The sequence below is a fragment of the Jaculus jaculus genome, chromosome 21, assembly GCF_020740685.1.
Source record: "Jaculus jaculus isolate mJacJac1 chromosome 21, mJacJac1.mat.Y.cur, whole genome shotgun sequence".
Taxonomy (NCBI): Eukaryota; Metazoa; Chordata; class Mammalia; order Rodentia; family Dipodidae; genus Jaculus; species Jaculus jaculus.
In genome coordinates, this window is record NC_059122.1 from 4,912,636 (window position 1) to 4,932,566 (window position 19,931).

General features: G+C 45.1%; 1 protein-coding gene across 4 annotated transcripts in view; it reads left to right on the forward strand.

Annotated features, from left to right (window-relative positions):
- The window catches only part of Zfyve9 (zinc finger FYVE-type containing 9), a 119,691-nt gene that overhangs the window by 68,682 nt on the left and 31,078 nt on the right, over positions 1-19,931 (forward strand). For 3 of the 4 annotated variants that reach the window (XM_045139203.1, XM_045139205.1, XM_045139206.1), the window contains 5 exons: positions 5,067-5,166; positions 8,979-9,152; positions 11,210-11,379; positions 14,544-14,664; positions 19,187-19,309. In XM_045139203.1, the coding sequence (XP_044995138.1) occupies positions 5,067-5,166; positions 8,979-9,152; positions 11,210-11,379; positions 14,544-14,664; positions 19,187-19,309 (688 nt within the window). The remainder of the gene's footprint in view (positions 1-5,066; positions 5,167-8,978; positions 9,153-11,209; positions 11,380-14,543; positions 14,665-19,186; positions 19,310-19,931) is intronic. The other variant, XM_045139204.1, reaches the window with a different exon arrangement.

Sequence of the window (19,931 nt, forward strand, 5' to 3'; positions counted from 1 at the left end):
ACTGCCTCACAAAGGCCCTGCCTGTCTGAGCTCATAGAGAACACGGACTGGGCCAATCACAGCTGGCCATGACCAACAGTCTCAGAATGGACCTTGACCATGTGGGGCTCAGGGGGGTCACAGGAGGTTCATTCTGAGGCTTTTGGACATCAAAGCCGAAAGGATGCTTCATGTCCTTTGGGTTCCTCTCTGACTGGCTGGAATCCCTTCAGAGAACTCCTGGTTTCTCCACCAGCCCAATGTGCCTTTCCCTCGTTCTTGGTGACGGCCTCAAGCACGTGCTGCCCCTTCACTGATACCCTAGGGCTTGTTCTGCTCATAAAACCCAACCCAGTGTCTGTTATCCTCTAAGAAGTTCATGTGAAGATCTCTCTCCTGGTTTTGAATTAAAGGATTTTATTATTTTTTTTTCTGTGTGGTTTTTCAAGGTAGGGCTTCACTGTAGTCAAGGCTGACCTGGAATTCAGTATGTACACTCAGGCTGGCCTTGAACTCATGGCAATCCTCCTACCTCTGCCTGCCAAGTGTTCTGATCAAAAGTATGTACCACCATAAGGTACCTACAACTTGCAAAGTTGTAAAAGAATTGTCGGGGTCAAACCACCTTGCAAGGTCCTAAATTTCTACCTCTATTGTGCTGGTCTTGTGTAGGTAGTGTCAGGCACTGTGAGGTCATGGATATCCAGGCCATTTTGTGTGTGGAGGGAGCACGTTTTAAGGAGTCCTACCCTTCCTTTGGCTCTTACATTCTTTCTGCCACCTCTTCCACAATGGACCCTGAGCTTTGGAGTGTGTGATAGAGATATTTCAGTGCTGAGCACTCCTGTCACTTCTTTCCAGCATCGTGATGCCTTCTGAGTCATCCCAAGGTCACTGCCATCTGAAAAGAGAAGGTTCTCTGCCAAAAGTGAGAGTAGCATTAATATAAGTGTGTGAACATTAAGAGAAGTGTTTACCAGGCAGTTTGATGAGCATAGTATATACATTTAACCAGACAGAAGCAGATGTTAACACCCCTAGGGCTCATGACTACCTCTGTTTTAAGTTTTCAGTATCAGGATGTATTTCCTCCCATGGAGTGGGCCTCCAGTTCAATTAGAGGGCAGTTGGTTTCCACCATGACAGACGTGCCTCTATTGCACCCATTGGCTCATTTGGCCTGGCTGGACAAATATAAGGCTTGCAATGTCCACTGTTGAGTATCTTCACTGGTGTTTTCTCTCTCTCCCATTGAACTGCATGCTGAATGGCTTCTTCCAGCTTTCTGTCAGCTGGTCTATATGGAGGAGGTTATCAGCTCAGTTCCAGCAGGATTTCTCAGTGGCCTTGCAGCCCAAGTATGTGAAGTCTTCAGCAATAGGGTCTTTCCATCTACCATTTTACCATCTCTCCAGCCCCAAAACTACTTCTTTAAAAAAAAAAATTATTTATTAGGGTATTACAGAAAGAAAGAGTCATATATAGAGAGAATGGCACACCAGGGTCTCTAGCCACTGCAAATGAACTCTAGATATGTGCCCCACCTTGTACATCTGGCTTACATGGGTACTGGGGTACCAAACCTGGATTGTTAGACTTCACAGGCAAGTGCCTTAACTGCTAAGCCATCTCTCCAGCCCAAGGCTTATGTATTTCTTTCTTTCTTTCTTTTTTCTTTTCAATTTAAAAAAAAAAATTGTTATTTTTACTTACTTATTTTAGAGCGACAGAGAGAGAAAGAGGCAGAGTGAGAGAGAATGGGCGTGCCAGGTCCTCCAGCCACTGCATACGAACTCCAGACATGTGCCCCCCCCCCCATTAAGCATCTGGCTAACATGGGTCCTGGGGAATTGAGCCTTGAACCAGGGTCCTTAGGCTTCACAGGCAAGCGCTTAACCGCTAAGCCATCTCTCCAGCCCGTCACGTGTTCTCTCTTAAAGCTGCCATGATGTGAGCCTTTCTGTTGTGCCACACCATGTTCCAGCCTACCTCGACGTACCAACGTCTCTGAAGCGGAACCAGAATACATTGTTTGCCCTCAAATTGTTCTTCTCAGGTACTGGGTCCTAGCAATGCCACAGCTCATGAGAACTTGATAGGATTCCTCATCTGTGAGTTCAGCTTTCTAAAATGAGACAAGTTGGGCTGGAGAGATGGCTTAGCGGTTAAGCGCTTGCCTGTGAAGCCTAACGACCCCAGTTCGAGGCTCGGTTCCCCAGGTCCCACATTAGCCAGATGCACAAGGGGACGCATGCGTCTGGAGTTTGTTTGCAGAGGCTGAAAGCCCTGGCGCGCCCATTCTCTCTCTCTCCCTCTATCTGTCTTTCTCTCTGTGTCTGTCGCTCTCAAATAAATAAAAAAAAAATTTAAAAAAAAAAACATTTAAAATGAGACCAGTTGAATTTGTTTTGCTCAGAGCAGCTTTCCTCCTCTGTGAAGCTCTAGATTGTAACAAACGACTAGAGAACCCTCAAGAGAACCAATCTTTGGCTGGGGACATGGCTTAGCAGTTAAGGTGCTTGCTTGCAAAGCCTACAGATCCATGTTTGATTCCCCAGGATCCACATAAGCCAGATGCACAAGGAGGCGCACGTGTCTGGAGTTCGTTTTCAGCGGCTGGAGGCCCTGATGCGCCTATTCTCTCTCTCTCTCTGCCTTTACTTTTCTCTTTCTTTCTTTGTTTAAATTTTTTGTTTATTATTTATTTGAGAGTGACAGAGAGAGGAAGAGACAGATAGAGAGAATGGGCGGGCCAGGGCCTCTAGCCATTGCAAAGGAACTCCAGGTGTGTGCACCCCCTTGTGCATCTGGCTAACGTGGGTCCTGGAGAATCGAGCCTGGAACCAAGGTCCTTAGGCCTCATAGGCAAGCGCTTAACCACTAAACCATCTCTCCAGCCCTATTTCTCTCTCTTATTAAAAAAAAAGTGGGGAGGCTGGAGAGATGGCTTAGCGGTTAAGCACTTGCCTGTGAAGCCTAAGGACCCCGGTTCAAGGCTCTATTCCCCAGGACCCACGTTAGCTAGATGTACAAGGGGGCACACGCGTCTGGAGTTCGTTTGCAGTGGCTGGAGGCCCTGACGCACCCATATTCTCTCTCTGTCTCTCTCTCTCTCTCCCTCCCTCTCTCTGTCAAATTAATAAATAAAATATATTAAAAAAAAAAGCCAGGCGTGGTGGTGCATGCCTTTAATCCCAGCACTCGGGAGACAGAGGTAGGAGGATTGCCATGAGTTCGAGGCCACCCTGAGACTCCATAGTGAATTCCAGGTCAGCCTGGGTTAGAGTGAGACCCTACCTCGAAAAAACAAAAAAAAAAAAAAAAAAAAAAAAAAAAAAGAAAGGAAGGAAGGAAGGAAGGAAGGAAGGAAGGAAGGAAGGAAGGAAGGAAGAAAGAGCCGCACACCTTTAATCCCAATACTCTGGAGGCAGAGGTAGAAGGATCACCATGAGTTCGAGGCCACCCTGAGATTACACAGTGAATTCCAGGTCAGCCTGGACATAGAGTGAAACCCTATTTGAAAAAGAAGAAGAATAGAGAGAATCAATCTTAACCGGAACCTGAGGAGGTCACTGTTGTGTGGTGTGGAGGGAGAAGAAAACATAATTCCATAACACAGAAGGTGAAAATGAGATCCTGGAAACTGGCTGCTGTCGTTGCCTGCTTTGGTTTCTTGTGGAGGGGAGCACCAGGGCCTCCAGCCACTGCAAATGAAGTCCAGACACACGCGCCCCCTTGTGCATCTGGCTTATGTGAGTCCTGGGGAATCAAACCGGGGTCCTTAGGCTTTGCTGACAAACGCCTTAACCGCGAAGCCTTTTCCCCAGCCCTGATCTTTGTTCTTCACAGCAGACTGGTGAAACATCTACATCACTATTTCACACATGAAGAGATAGAAAACAGCTTAAAACCCAGAAGTAAGAGCGGGAAGATGGCTCAGTTGCTTATAGGTGCTTGCTTGCCCGCCTGCCAGGTTTAATTCCCAGGAAGGCCACATAAGCCAGAAAGTGCCACATGTGTCTGACATTCGCTTGCAGTGGCAAGAAACCCTGCCACACCCATGCACACATCGCACACACACGCGCGGAAATAAATAAAAATAAACCCAGACGTCCAAGTCTTTATTCATTTCATCTATGATTTGTTTAAAAAAAAAAAAAAGGCTGGAGAGATGGCTTAGCAGTTAAGGTGTTTTCCTGCAAAGCCAAAGGATCCCCGGTTCGACACTCCAGGACCCACGTTAGCCAGATGCACAAGGGGGCGCATGCATCTGGAGTCCCTGTGCAGTGGCTGGAGGCCCTGGCCTGCCCATTCTTGCTGTCTCCCTCTTTCTGTCTGTCAAATAACAAATTATATATATATTTTTTTAATTTGGTTTTCCGAGGTAGGGTTTCACTCTAGCTTAGGGTGACCTGGAATTTACTATGTAATCTCAGGGTGGCCTCAAATGCACAACGATCCTTCTACCTCTGCCTCCTGAGTGCTGGGATTAAAGGCATGCGCCACCATGCCCGGCTTTAAAATATATATATTTTAAAATAGCAGGTGCCACTGTGGCTAAGCCGGTGTCCTCATGACAGCACAGGTGTTCTGCCTCATCTTCCCCACAGTGTATTTGTGGTGGGACTTTAGCCACCGTTTTTATTTCCATGAGTTTTGTTGATTTCTTGATTGTTCACAGACTTGTAAATCTCACTCTTGGGTTTGAGTTCCAGCTTCTTGAGTTGAATTTTCTTTTTCCTTTAACTTTTTATTTACTTACTTGAGATAGAGAGAAAGATGGGGGCGTGGAGGGGAGAGATTGGGCACGCCAGGGCTCTCAGCCACTGCAAACAAACTCCAGATGCGTGCGCCCCCTTGTGCATCTGGCTAACGTGGGTCCCGGGGAACCGAACCTGGGTCTTTCGGCTTTGCAGCCAAGCGCCTCAGCCGCTACACCACCTCTCCAGCCCCAAGCTGAATTTTCTTTTGCAGTCCTTTGTACCGTAGTCTAGTAGGGTTGTCTTTATTCGTTTGATTCCTTGGTGTTTGATAAGTTCAGTGTGTTCTTTCTCCCTCGCCCCCCGCCCCCCGCCCCCCCCTTGCAGGTCTTCTGTGCTTCCTGCTGCAGCCTGAAGTGTAAACTGTTGTACATGGACAGAAAGGAAGCGAGAGTGTGCGTCATCTGCCACTCGGTGCTGATGAATGGTGAGTGTCGAGGCAGGCTGATGCGCGCTCATGAGAGAGGAGGGCCGGAGGCCTATGAACAGGCTTTCTGCCTTTCCTAGCTGGTTCCTTCACTTGTCACTTCTCAATGCGGATCTTCACTTCTACACATGAGAGTGTACTAGCATTTCAGAATTGCTGTCTGAAATCTTGACTAAATACCGAAGCCCAGGTAAGTCTTGTGGGAAGAAGGGCGGTCTCTGGACATAGGGTGCTGAGTGGCCGTGCCTGTCAAATGCTTAGACAAATGGGGGGGGGGTCGGGATGCTGTTGGCCACGTAGCTGACTAGAGTCAAACTGAGCTTCTTTCTAGGGAATACCCTAAAACCTTAGGACCCATGATTATGAACAGCTTGCTGCTTATTTTTTTTTTTTTTTTTTACTATCTAAATACATAATTTAAAAAGTACTCTAGCCGGTCGTGGTGGCGCACGCCTTTAGTCCCAGCTCTGGGGAGGCAGAGGTAGGAGGAACGCTGTGAGTTCGAGGCCACCCTGAGACGACATAGTGAATTCCAGGTCAGCCTGGGCAAAAATGAGACCCTACCTCAAAATCAAAAAAAAAAAAAAAAAAAAAAAGTACTCTAATGATTTACTTTACATTGTGAAAAATCTACAAAACTACACACCTGTAGTTTACGATAATTCTTAGAAGTATATTCTTAATAAAGTGAAAAGGTTTTGTTTTTTTTTAATTTTTAATTTATTTATTTGAGAGCGACAGACACAGAGAGAAAGACAGACAGAGGGAGAAAGAGAGAGTGGGCGCACCAGGGCTTCCAGCCTCTGCAAACGAACTCCAGACGTGTGCGCCCCCTTGTGCATCTGGCTAACGTGGTACCGGGGGAACCGAGCCTCGAACCAGTGTCCTTAGGCTTCACAGGCAAGCGCTTAACCACTAAGCCATCTCTCCAGCCCGGAAAGTTTTTTTTTTTACTTGACCATCATTTCTGAATTTATTTATTTATTTGTTAGGTACAGTGTGTATACAGTCATGTTGGTACCACTGTTAGCCTCCTCCCTACCCTCCTCCCAAATTTTTCTTATTAAAAATAAATATTTTACGTGGGTGCGGTGGCGCACGCCTTAATCCCGGCACTCAGGAGGCAGAGGTAGGAGGATCGCCACGAGTTTGAGAAAACCCTGAGACTACGTAGTGAGTTCCAGGTCAGCCTGAGCTAGAGTGAGACCCTAACTAGAAAAACCAAGGTAAATAAATGAATATTTTGGCATCTAGCATGAAGTAGTGGATCACATTTTTGTACTGTTTCTTTTTAAAATTTTTTGTTGATTTATTTGACAGAAAAAGAGGGAGAGAGAGAGAGAGAATGAGTGGGCATACCAGGGCCTCTAGCACTCCACAGCAAACAAACTCCGGATGTGTGCACCCCCTCGTGCATCTGGCTAACATGGGTCCTGGGGAATCGAACCTGGATCCTTTGGCTTTGGAGGCAAACACCTCAACCACTAAGCCATCCCTCCAGCACTGTTTGTTACTTTAATACATCTTAGATTTGTTAGTTTTTGTTTTTGTTTTTTTTCCCTGAGGCAGGTTCTCACTCTAGCCCAGGCTGGTCTGGATCTCACTCTGTGGCCTCAGGCTGGCTTTGAACTCACAGCAGCCCTACCTCAGCCTCCTGAATGATGGAACTAAAAGTGTGCCCCACCACACCCGGAAAGATAGGTGTGTTTTTCTTTTTTATTTAGTTGTTATATAGATCAAAATATAGCCAAGGGAAAGAAAATAAAACTTATCTATTGTTCTTTTTTTTTTTTTTTTTGTGGGACTGAAAATGAACCGACAAACATTTTAGACACCAAAACCCAAAGCGCTGAGTGTTCCTGTGAAAAAAAAAAAAAAAGTAGACTTGATCAGATTATAGTCCTCTCTGTTGGCATGAGCGATTGAACTCGACACGAAGCGCTGACAGTGACCCCAGTGCCGCCTGTGTGGCCTCCCGGGCCCTGACCGGGCTCCTCCGCCCCGAGCTCCCTTCCGCGCTGGCTCTGTGTGTCTGCACCGCTCAAGAGTGCTGTTTCCTATCGCTGCCTTATTAACCCGCTGCATGTCACTTAGTCCGATCTGCTCCAGTGTCCTGTGACCCACTCAATTTTCTCCCATTTCTGAATTCTTGTCATTTTGATAAGTATGAATCATTCTCTCTACTCTTCAGAGTCACCTTTTGGGTGGTGACTCTTCACTGAGTGGCTCAGCTGATGATTTTTATTTACTCTACTACCTTCCTTTTCAGGCACATAGCCACAGCCAAGAGCACGCAGCTTAATTAAGAAACACCTTCATATCTCTTTTATTTGATAGCCATTTTTTTTTTTTAACTTGGCGTAGCGAAAGATGAAGGAAATGGCAGAGGATTCATATGGAATACTTACTTTTTGTTAAGCCAAGGAGGCCCTTAGCAGGGGATCCTAAAGTAATCCACTTCCTGGTTTTCCCAGCGTCTCTCCTCTTGCATGGCTTAGCCTGGTCTTTTTCTGAACATTTAATTTGACGCTTTTCAGTGTTCCCTCTTTCCCCGTTCCTTCCTCCTCCTCTTCTCTTCCTCCCCTCTTCCTGCCAGTGCTTCCAAATGAACATAGCTTTTGTGAGTAGCTTTGGAGGAAATAAGTATTCAAAATTAATATTCAAAATCTTGTGGATCACTCTTTGACATTGAATAAGACTTTTTAAAATAGACACTCAAAAATTAGGTGGTTCCTATTTCTGGGTATACGATATTACCTGCACCTCAAAAAAAAAAAATTTTTTTTAGATCGTTGACGTCTATCGCATCATTCATCCTGTTTACTTTGAAAAATAACAGTTGATATATCAATATTTACTTAGTAAAATTATACGGTGCATAGGCTCTCAACGTATCTGTGATCATATTGGTTGGTCATGCTTACCTGCTATTGGCACATTTTCATGTTCAAATAGGTCCGGCATGACAGGGTTGTTGCTATTGATGCTCTTCTACAGGGCCACAAGTGCACTAAAGCCTAAGTCATGGGGACAGTGGCGTGACAACTCCTGAGCTTTAGGCTTCTTAACTCTTCAAAGATTTTCCTCTGTGCTAAGGACAGCTTGAAACTCTAGGAATGAGTTTTCTAAAAATCATGCAATGGAGCCGGGCATGGTGGCACATGCCTTTAATCCCAGCACTGGGGAGGCAGAGGTAGGAGGATCCCTGTGAAATCTACATAGTGAATGTCTGGTCAGCCTGGGCCAGAGTGAGACCCTATATCAAAAAAAAAAAAAAAAAAAAAAAAAAAAAGAAAGAAAGAAAGAAAGAAAGAAAAAAGGAAAGAAAAGAAAAAATTTTAAAAATCATACAATAGAATTATATAAATTTGCCCCTGGTTTTGATGTTTTGTTGATAGACGTTTATAAAATATGTTAAACCAGAAATGCCTAATGGCTTTTGTAGCTATAAATCCTTACGGTCTGGTGTTGTTTATATCCTTCTCAATGAAATACATGGTCTCCTTTCAAGACAGCCATGGACCTGTTTTTAATTCAGACCCATCAATTCAAGTCTGTGTCAACAGTCCTTTCATTATTATTTTTAAAATATCAGGCAATCCTTATTTGCTCCAACCAAATAGTTTACTTAGCTAACCGGTCCCCTTCATAGAGTCAAGTCACCTGTCTCCTTAATATCTTCCCTAGCTGGAGGGGGAGCCCTGCCGTGAGTATCAATGAGGAGGAGCTGCATTAATTACCCAGTGTTGTGGAGGTCTTGATGTCCGTATCTTGCAATCCATTCACATTGACTGTGTCTGTATTTGCTTCAGCTCAAGCCTGGGAGAACATGCTGAGCGCCTGCCCGAGCCCTAACCCTAACAACCCTGCTGAGTACTGTTCTACTGTCCCTCCCTTGCAGCAGGCTCAGGCCTCGGGAGCCCTGAGCTCTCCACCTCCCACTGTGATGGTCCCCGTGGGAGTTTTAAAGCACCCTGGAGCGGAAGGTAGGGGACCCTGTGCTCTTCTCTCTCTTTCCCTCACCAAGTTCCCCTGAACAGGCGCTGATGTGACGTCACATCAGCACAGCTCTTTAAAACACTGCAGGCGGGCCCCCCCCCCCCCCGGGAGGGGTGGTCAGAGTACAAGGGCCAGGTGAGAGCAGCGCCCCACGCCCTTACCTGGGCAGGTTAAAAAAAAAAAAAAAAAAAAAAAAATTTCTGTGTTGCCTGATATCCTAGAGGGACCTCTGAAAACATGCCAGTTTCCTCGGCAACTTGCGGAGGAAGGCGTCGATACTGATTGTACTTGAGAAGAGCTGTAGAGTTTGAAGTCACCCCGTAAAGCCCCTCGCCTCACGCTGTCGCTGATGTTCTCCGTAGGAGTTGACCAAGCGACGCGGCTGAGCAGCCCATGCTAGCATTGCTTTTCGAAATATACCCTGCCGTTGTCTCCTTTCATTTTGAAATCTGTCCGTCATAAAAATATGAAAATGCACCGGGCGTGGTGGCGCACGCCTTTAATCCCAGCGCTCGGGAGGCAGAGGTAGGAGGATCACCGTGAGTTCAAGGCCACCCTGAGACTACAGAGTTAATTCCAGGTCAGCCTGGACCAGAGTGAGACCCTACCTCGAAAAACCAAAAAAAAAAAAAAGAAAATGCTATCGTGGGGGGGCGACCTCAAAATCTAGGACTTTAATTCTGATTATATCATGATAGAAGCTCAACTTTTTTTGGATTGTCACTTCTTTATGATTATGATAGTGTCAGATGAAAGGCACCTGGTACATTTAGGGGTTCATAAATAATAAAAATAGCAATTTTATATTTCCTTAAAGTGATCTTGTCAAGCTATTTACTTTGATACTTAAAATCAGCCTTCATTAATTTTTTTTAAATATTTTTTGTTCTTTATTTATTTATTTGAGAGTGACAGACACAGGGAGAAAGACAGATAGAGGGAGAGAGAGAGGATGGGTGCGCCAGGGCTTCCAGCCACTGCAAACGAACTCCAGACGCGTGCACCCCCTTGTGCATCTGGCTAACGTGGCACCTGGGGAACCGAGCCTCGAACCGGGTCCTTAGGCTTCATAGGCAAGCGCTTAACCGCTAAGCCATCTCTCCAGCCCAGCCTTCATTAATTTTATGTCTCTTCATCTAGTCATATCCTTTCCCCTCATCAGATAGTCGTCCTTCCCTTTCAAAGATCACCTATAAACATTGTCACTTTTCCCCGTTTTCACCTCTTTCTAGGTCATCCCTTAGTAACTATTGCATTTTGGGGAGTCTAGCCTTCCTTTCTTAAGATCTTTATTCTCTTTATTTCATTTGTCATTTTTGTTGATCTTCCCAAGTCTCTTCAGACTGCTCAGTGGCGTTGAGATGTTGTCTCATCAGATGCCCTTTTCCAGCTCGTCCCTGTCTTCCCACGACTCAGGCTGCATTTGCAGCTCCAGACTGAGCAGGACGCATCCAGGCTGACCTGGAATTCACTATGTATTCTCAGGCCTCGGTCTTTGTCCTCAGTTCCACTGTAGCCAACGATCTGGACAGTTGGCTCCCCACCTCTTCTGCGCAGGCCTTCTTGGATGGGCTAAGATGTCTTCGACATTCCTCACGGCATCTCTTCCCTGTAAACACCCCTCATCCCCTTGCGAGATGCTTACTTTCTGTGCAAACCTCATAGTTTTAGGAGACAAGGATTTTGTTTACTATATATATATATATTTTTTTTTTCTGCTATGAATTTATTTTCTAAGCACTTAAAACACCTTCCTTAGTTTCTCTATCAATAATGCGGGTTAGAACATGGGACATAGTCATAGACGTATTGAATATTTTTAAAGCAAAACAATTTAAACCTTTGCATGTACAAAGTAAAGTAGATATTGAAAACCGATGTTTACTCATTGATAAGAACTTTACCGCCCAGTCGTAGTTCTGATGTGTCTAGTAAGTTGCTAAGGAGCAGTCTCTTTGTCCATCGGGAACTGGAGACCTTCTCCTCTTTGACATTGGAAGCCCGTGTCACATTGATGCCTGTTTTATTTTCCTGGCCCCTCAAGTGGTGCAGCCCAGAGAGCAGAGGAGAGTTTGGTTTGCTGACGGGATCTTGCCCAATGGAGAAGTTGCTGATGCGGCCAAATTAACAATGACTGGGACTTCTTCTGCAGGCACCTTGGCTGTGTCCCATGGCCCGGCCAAGCCCGTCCCTGCCAGCCCTCCGCCGGCAGAGGTAAGAGAAACGACACCATCTCGGGTGCACACCTGCATCCCCCGGCCTCTGCCGCTCCTCTCGGGCTTTGGCTGAGTTGAGTGATTTCTGTTTGGCCCCCTGGACTTGTGAATATACTTCAGTGTGAGCCAGGGGTCATTCGTGTATGTGTGTAAGTAAGGTAAATGTGACAAAATCACGCTGTGTTTCAGCATTTATAAGTTTTTCAAAGGAAGCATTGTCGTGAAGGGTGTTCTCAAAAGGGCTCAGGCTGCTGCTATAGCTGCGGGACGGGCAAGGAGGAGTCCTCCTGCTCCCCTCGTAGACTGGTTCTCAAATCAGGCTCCCCAGGTTCTGTGGGGGCCCAACAGGAAGGCCACAGTGAGGAAGTGTTGGGCGATCTGGAAATGACTAAGGAATTCCTCCGTCCCTGTCTCTTCAAGCCGTTATAGCTGCTTTTTTCTAATTGTCATGTTTTTTCCAGTTAGGATTTTTTTGCTTTGTTTTTCGAAGTATGGTTTCACTCTAGCCCAGGCTGACCTGGAATTCACTTATGTATTCTCAGGCCTCGAACTCACAGCGACCCTCCTACCTCTGCCTCCCCAGTGCTGGGATTAAAGACTTCCGCCACCATGCCTGGTGCCTTTTTTTTAATTAAAGGAGAGAATAAGAGTTTGGATAGAATTCTTAAAGGCTTTTTAGAACAGTGGTTTCAGGGTCATAGCAGTGTTGGTGGGGAGATACACAGATCCCCCATAAATGCCCTGCCGCACGTGTCTAGCCTAGCATCTTCCACTGTGAGCGTCTCCTACCAGCGTGGAACAGCGGTCTCCCCTGTGAAAGACACTGAGACGTCAGGATTGTCAGAGCCCACAGCTCACTTTAGGGTTGGATAAAGCTTTTACTTCTGAAGTTTCCATAGAATTGGTTGTTACCAATTATTTAATTATTTTTTTAAATATTTTTTTTAATTTTTATTTATTTATTTATTTGAGAGCAACAGACACCGAGAGAAAGACAGAGGGAGAGAGAGAGAATGGGCGTGGCAGGGCTTCCAGCCTCTGCAAACGAACTCCAGATGCGTGCGCCCCCTTGTGCATCTGGCTAACATGGGACCTGGGGAACCGAGCCTCGAACCGGGGTCCTTAGGCTTCACAGGCAAGCGTTTAACCGCTAAGCCATCTCTCCAGCCCTATTTAATTATTTACTTAATTTTGTTTTTTCAAGATAGGGTCTCACTCTGGCCCAGGCTGACCTGGATTTCACTATGTAGTCTCACTGTGGCCTCGAACTCCTCCTACCTCTGCCTCCTGAATGCTGGGATTAAAGGTGTGTGCCATCACGCCTGGCTTTTTATTTTTTTCTTTTATTTCTTTTAAATTTCTAAATTTTTATTTTTTATTAACAACTGCCATGGTTATGAACAATCTCTCATGGTAATGCCCTCCCCTCCCCCACATTCCCCTTTGAAATTCCACTCTCCATCATATCCCCTCCTCTTCTCAATCAGTCACTCTTTTATTCTGATATCATGATCTTTTCCTCCTCTTATGATGGTCTTGTGTAGGTAGTGTCAGGCACTGTGAGGTCATGGATATCCAGGCCATTTTGAATCTGGAGGAGCACGTTGTAAGGAGTCCTACCCTTCCCCTGGCTCTTACATTCTTTCTGCCACCTCTCCCGCAATGGACCCTGAGCCTTGGAAGGTGTGATAGAGATGTTGCAGTGCTGAGCACTCCTCTGTCACTTCTTCTCAGCACCATGGTGCCTTCTGAGTCATCCCAAGGTCACCGCCATCTGAAAAGAGAAGGTTCTCTACCAAAAGTGAGAGTAGCATTAATATATAGGTATGAACATTATGGCTTTTTATATTTATTTTTTATACTTATATTCAATAATATGTGTTCAGATATCTACCTCTATATTTGTGGACTTGATTGCAATAACAGTTGCATGTTGCTAAGTTCATTTTTGCTAACATACTGTGTAAGTCCATCTTCCATTGCTAATAACACAATACCAGAGACTAGGTTAAGTTTTTGTTTTTTCTTTATTTATTTTAGAGAGAGAAATAGGCAGGGAGAGAGAAAGAGAGGGAGAGAGAAAGAGAGTACAGGCATGCCAGGGCCTTCAGCCGCCACAAACTGAACCAGATGCTTGCACCCCCTGGTGCATCTGGCTTACGTGGGTCCTAGGGAATCGAACCTGGGACCTTTGGCTTTGCAGGCAAACACCTTAAACACTAAGCCATTTCTCCCTCCCAGTTAAGCTTTATGTTACTTTTTGTGTGTGGTATGTGTGCATGTGTGTGTATGTGCACGTGAAGGCCAGAGGTCAGTGTCAGGCACCGTTCTCAGAAGCATTCTACGTAATTTTTTGTGACAGGGTCTCTCACTGACCCGAGAGCCCACCAGCTCAGCTAGACTAACTAGTCAGTGAGCTCCAAGGGGCTCCCTGACTCCACCTCCCCAGTGCTAGAATTCCAGGCACACGTCGCCATGCCTGGCATTGGACGTGAGTACTGAGGTGTGACTCAGGGCCTCATGCTTATACCCCAGAGCCGTCTCCCAGCCCTGTGGGTGTTTTGTTGAGAAGAGGGTTCTTTTGGGCCATGGCTCTACATGTCCCAGGGGCTGCATGTGATGCTGGTCTTCTCTGCTGGAACCATAGACCGTCACCTGGTGAGATCTGGGGCTATATGCGCACCTGCCTTTGGGTCTCTCTCTTGGAAATCATGGGTCTTCCACCATAGCAATCCTTATTTAATCCTAGTTGTCTCACAAAGAGCCAACCTGTGAATAGCATAATGAGATGAATCGTCAACCCCTTTATTATCGCACAGTAGGAATAAAATTTTCTCAAATAAGCCTTGGTGGGGAGAAGAACATTTAAGCCATATTTGAACCATAGCACATCCTATATAATGGTTTTTGTGGAACTTTATATGCTCAGCCTAGTATTTGTGGGTTTGATCAGTGTTGTTTCGTGCGCCAAGAATTATTTTTATTACGACATAGTACTCCTGACGAATATACTACGGTGCGTCTATTTCTGTGTGAGCGGACATAGGCCATCACACTTCACCCTGAAATAAATGAAGCTGATTCAGGGATCCCGGGCTGTCTCTCAAAGGCTTTCCAGCCTTGTGTTGCTGGAATGTTCACCTTGCTGCTTTGCTTCCCCAGGCAGACAGTTCTCTACTCTCCGGGAGCATAACTCAGGTCGGAAGTCCCGTCGGAAGCGCAATGAACCTTATTCCTGAAGACGGTCTTCCTCCCATCCTCATCTCCACTGGTGTGAAAGGAGGTATATGTGGGCCAACCGTCGCCTTAGGATGAAGGGGAGGAGGGCACAGAACTTGGGTGACAGGCATCCTTCCGTCCAACTACCGAGATGTCACAAAGACAGTTGTTGTGGTTACTGGTTATGTTAGAGTAACTGTTTTTTTTTTAAATATATATATATATATATATATATATATATATATATCTTTATTTATTTATTTGAGAGCGACAGACACAGAGAGAAAGACAGATAGAGGGAGAGATAGAGGGAGAGAGAGAGAATGGGCGCGCCAGGGCTTCCAGCCTCTGCAAACGAACTCCAGACGCGTGCGCCCCCTTGTGCATCTGGCTAACGTGGGACCTGGGGAACCGAGCCTCGAACCGGGGTCCTTAGGCATCACAGGCAAGCACTTAACCGCTACGCCATCTCTCCAGCCCAGAGTAACTGTTTATAGTGTTACATTATAATGTCATTTTTCAATACTTGGTGGATGTGACATTAATTACAATATATAGTTTATGGTTCTGCCATTGGCTGAACCTGATACAGTTAGGATATTAACTTAGGTTTTGTTTTGAAATATGATACTACATTCCAAAAGACAGATTTAAGTGTGAGGAAGATTTAATTTAACTAATGGCTTTGCTGTTAAAAAAAAATACCTTTTTTTCGGGGGGGGAGGGAGGGTATTACCATGGGATATTTATTATAATCATGGAAGTTGTTAATAAAAATTTGAAAAAAAAATGGGGCTGGGAAAAAAAATCTTTTTCAAGGCTGGGCATGGTGGCGCACACCTTTAATCCCAGCACTCAGCAGGCCGCGGTAGGAGGATCGCTGTAGGTTCGAGGCCACCCTGAGACTACATAGTGAATTCCAGGTCAGCCTGGGCTAGAGCAAGACCCTATCTAGAAAAACCAATATATACAATCTTTTTCAGCTAGGCATGGTGACTCATGATGAGACTGAGGTAGGAGATTACTGTAAGTTCATGACCAGCCTAGACTGGATGAGATCTTGCCTCAAGGAAACACAAACAGGGCTGGAGAGCTGGCTTAGTGGTCAAGGTTTTTGCCTGCAAAGCCAAAGGATCCTAGTTCAATTCTCCAGGACCCATGTAAACCAGATTCACAACGGAGCGCATGCATCTGGATTTCCTTTGCAGTGGCTGGAGGCCCTGGAACACCCATTATCTCTCTTTCTGCCTCTTTCTCTCTCTCAAATAAATAAATAAGATGTATATTTTTTAAATCTTTTTTAAAAAAAAACCATACAGAGCTGGGTGTGGTGGCACACGCCTTTAATCCCAGCACTCAGGAGGCAGAGGTAGAAAAATCACAGAGAGTTCAAGGCCAACCTGAGACTATATAGTGAATTCTAGGTCAGGCTGAGCCAGAGTGAGACCCTACCTCGAAAAACCAAAACTAACTTACTAACTAACTAACTAAATAAAAAATAAAAAGGGGCCAGGCATGGTGGTGCACACCTTTAATCCCAGCACTTGGGAGGCAGAGGTAGGAGGATCGCTGTGAGTTTGAGGCTACCCTGAGACTATGCAGTGAATTCCAGGTCAGCCTGGGCTAGAGTGAGACCCTATCTCCAAAAATCAGAAGAAAGGGGGTAGTGATGTAGTTCAGTGGCAGAATGTTGTCTGCAATTGGGAGGCCCTGGGTTCAATTTTCAGTGTTTAGGGGGTGCTGGTAAGAGGTAAAATTATTATCTAGTCAAAACAATGTTTAACTTTATGGTAAAATTTGTATCAGGCCAAAAGCATGTTTATGTGAAAATCTGTTGTTGATATGTCCAGATGAGCATCTAGCCAGTACATGTTCAGTGGTTTATTAATAATTTCTTTTTTTTTTTAATTTTTTATTTATTTACTTGAGAGCGACAGACACAGAGAGAAAGACAGATAGAGTGAGAGAGAGGAGTGAGAGAGAGAGAATGGGCGCGCCAGGGCCTCCAGCCTCTGCAAACGAACTCCAGATGCGTGCACCCCCTTGTGCATCTGGCTAACATGGGACCTGGGGAACCGAGCCTCGAACCGGGGTCCTTAGGCTTCACAGGCAAGCGCTTAACCGCTAAGCCATCTCTCCAATCCTATTAATAGTTTCTTGACGGGTGTTGTGGCGCACGCCTTTAATCCCAGCACTCAGGAGGCAGAGGTAGGAGGATCACCGTGAGTTCGAGGCCACCCTGAGACTACATAGTGAATTCCAGGTCAGCCTGAGCCAGAGTGAGACCCTACCTCAAAAAACCAAAAAAAAAAAAAATAATAATAATAATAATAATAATTTCTTTTCCCATTTTTCTTGGCCTTTTCATAAGTTTTTTTTTTATTATTATTTGAGAGAAAGAGAGGCAGAGAGAGAGAGAGAATGGGTGCGCCAGGGCATCCAGCCACTATAAACAAACTCCAGATGCATGTGTCACCTTGTGTATCTTGCTTACTTGGGTCTTGGGGAATTGAACCTGGGTCCTTTGGCTTTGCAGGCAAGCGCCTTACCCACCAAGCCATCTCTCCAGCCCTTGACCTTTTTTTTTTTTTATTGACATCTTCCATACTTAGGAACAATGATAATTTCCTCCCTTCCCCCACTCTCCCCTTCAAAGGTCCACTCTCCGTCACGTCCCCTGTCTTTCTCCATTAGTCTCTCTTTTGTCTTGATGTCATCATCTTTTCCTCCTATTATAAGGGTCTTGTGAAGGTAGTGTAGGCACTGTGAGGGCACACCCATTCTCTCTCTCTCTCTCCCCCTCTGTCCCCCTGTTTCTAATAAATAAATAAATAAAACCATAAAGAAAAAAATAATGCAATCTGATGTGTGGTTTACTGGTTATTTTAGTGATATATGCTATAAGCCCTTGAATTATACAGAGGAATTATTTCATGAAATCAGTTTCCTGTGATATATTTTTTTAAAATTTTTATTAACATTTTCCATGATTATAAAAAAATATCCCATGGTAATTCCCTCCCTCCCCACCCCCACACTTTCCCCTTTGAAATTCCATTCTCCATCATATTACCTCCCCATCACAATCACTGTACTTACATATATACAATACCAACCTATTAAGTACCCTCCTCCCTTCCTTTCTCTTCCCTTTATGTCTCCTTTTTAACTTACTGGCCTCTGCTATTAAGTATTTTCCTTCTCATGCAGAAGCCCAGTCATCTGTAGCTAGGATCCACATATGAGAGAGAACATGTGGCGCTTGGCTTTCTGGGCCTGGGTTACCTCACTTAGTATAATCCTTTCCAGGTCCATCCATTTTCCTGCAAATTTCATAACTTCATTTTTCTTTACCGTTGTATAAATGTGCCACATCTTCATTATCCACTCATCAGTTGAGGGACATCTAGGCTGGTTCCATTTCCCAGCTATTATAAATTGAGCAGCAATAAACATGGTAGAGCACATACTTCTAAGGAAATGAGATGAGTCCTTTGGATATATGCCTAGGAGTGCTATAGCTGGGTCATATGGTAGATGAATCTTTAGCTGTTTTAGGAACCTCCACACTGTTTCCCACAATGGCTGGACCAGATTGCATTCCCACCAGTAGTGTAGAAGGGTTCCTTCTTTTTTTTTTTTTTTATTAGACAGGGTCTCACACTAGCCCAGACAGATCTGGATCTCACTCTGTAGCCCCAAGCTGGTCTAGAACTCACGCAGTCCTCCTACCTCCTACTTCCAAGTGCTGGGATTAAAGGCGCATGCCATCACTCCCTGCCCCAACCTCGTGTTTTTCTTTTTTTTTGTTTTGAGGTAGAGTTTCACTCTAGCCCAGGCTGACCTGGAATTCACTATGTCGTCTCAGGGTGGTCTCAAACTCACAGCCATCCTCTTACCTCTACCTCCCGAGTGCTGAGATTAAAGGTGTGCGCCACCACAAATGACTCCCTAACCTCGTTTTGAGTTTCAAGTTCAGGCCATGGGTAGTGATCACTGAAAACTGAGGGGGAAAGACAGCACGGAAGTTCCATGCTGGGATTAAAAGCTTGAGCTGATACTTTCATTTTTTGTTTGTTTGTTTAGTTTTGAGTGCATTTTAAAATCTAATATTAGGGAATTGTTGTTGCTATTGTTCTGAGGCAGAGTCTCACTCTAGCCAGGGCTAATGTGAATTCACTCTTTTTTTTTTTTTGGTTTTTCAAGGTAGGGCCTTACTCTACCCCAGGCTGACCCGAAACACACTATGTAGTCTCAGGGTGGCCTCGAACTCACAGTGATCCTCCTACCTCTGCCTCCCCAGTGCTGGGATTAAAGACGTGCACCACCACACCAGGCTATTTCTGGGGAAAGTTTATACACAAGGCAACCATAGTACCACCCTGAGCCAAGTAGGTCATTCTTCCAGAGTCCAAGGAAGCTGTTCGTGTCAGTGAGCCATTGGTGTACCCCAGGACCTGTGCTCCCCTTTATATAAAAAAATGCCCATCTCTTCCTGTGATAATAGCCTGCTCTTCAGTTCCTTTCTCAATTTGTCCCTTTAACTCATCTATCAAAACTCAGTTTTTTTTTCCCCCTCCTTACAGACTATGCCGTGGAAGAGAAACCATCACCGATCTCCGTGAGGCAGCAATTGGAGGACGGTGGCCCTGACCCTCTTGTGTTCGTTTTAAATGCAAATTTGTTGTCCATGGTTAAAATTGTAAATTGTAAGTCAAATTTATTTTTAATTCGAATGAGATACCTTAAACTGTAGGTTGTTTATTAAAAGGCTTTCAAAACCATTAACCAAAATTAGTCTTAAATATTTTTTTAAATATTTTATTTTATTGATTTGACAGACAAAGAGGGAGAGTGAGTAAGAGAATGGGGCGCGCCAGGGCCTCCAGCCACTGCAAACAAACACCAGACGCGTGCGCCCACCTTGTGCATCTGGCTAATGTGGGTCCTGGGGAATTGAACCTGGGTCCTTTGGCTTTGTAGGCAAATGCCTTAACCACTAAGCCATCGTTCCAGCCCAGTTTTAAATATTTTTACATGTTTATTTGTAAGGAGAAAAGGGGAGAGTGGGGAGAGTATGGGTACACCAGGGCCTCTTATCACTGCAAAGGAACTCCAGACACAGGTGCCACTTTGTGTATCTAGCCCTACGTGGGGACTTGGGAATTGAACCCTGGCCCTTAGACTTTGCATGCGAGTCCCTTAACTGCTGAGCCATCTCGCCAGCCCCAGAAGTTGTTGGACATCGAGCTACATCTTACTGAAAGCTAAATTCTAAAAAAGTTGATTTATGTAAAAGGACATGTTCCAGAGGACAGCTATGGCACAGAC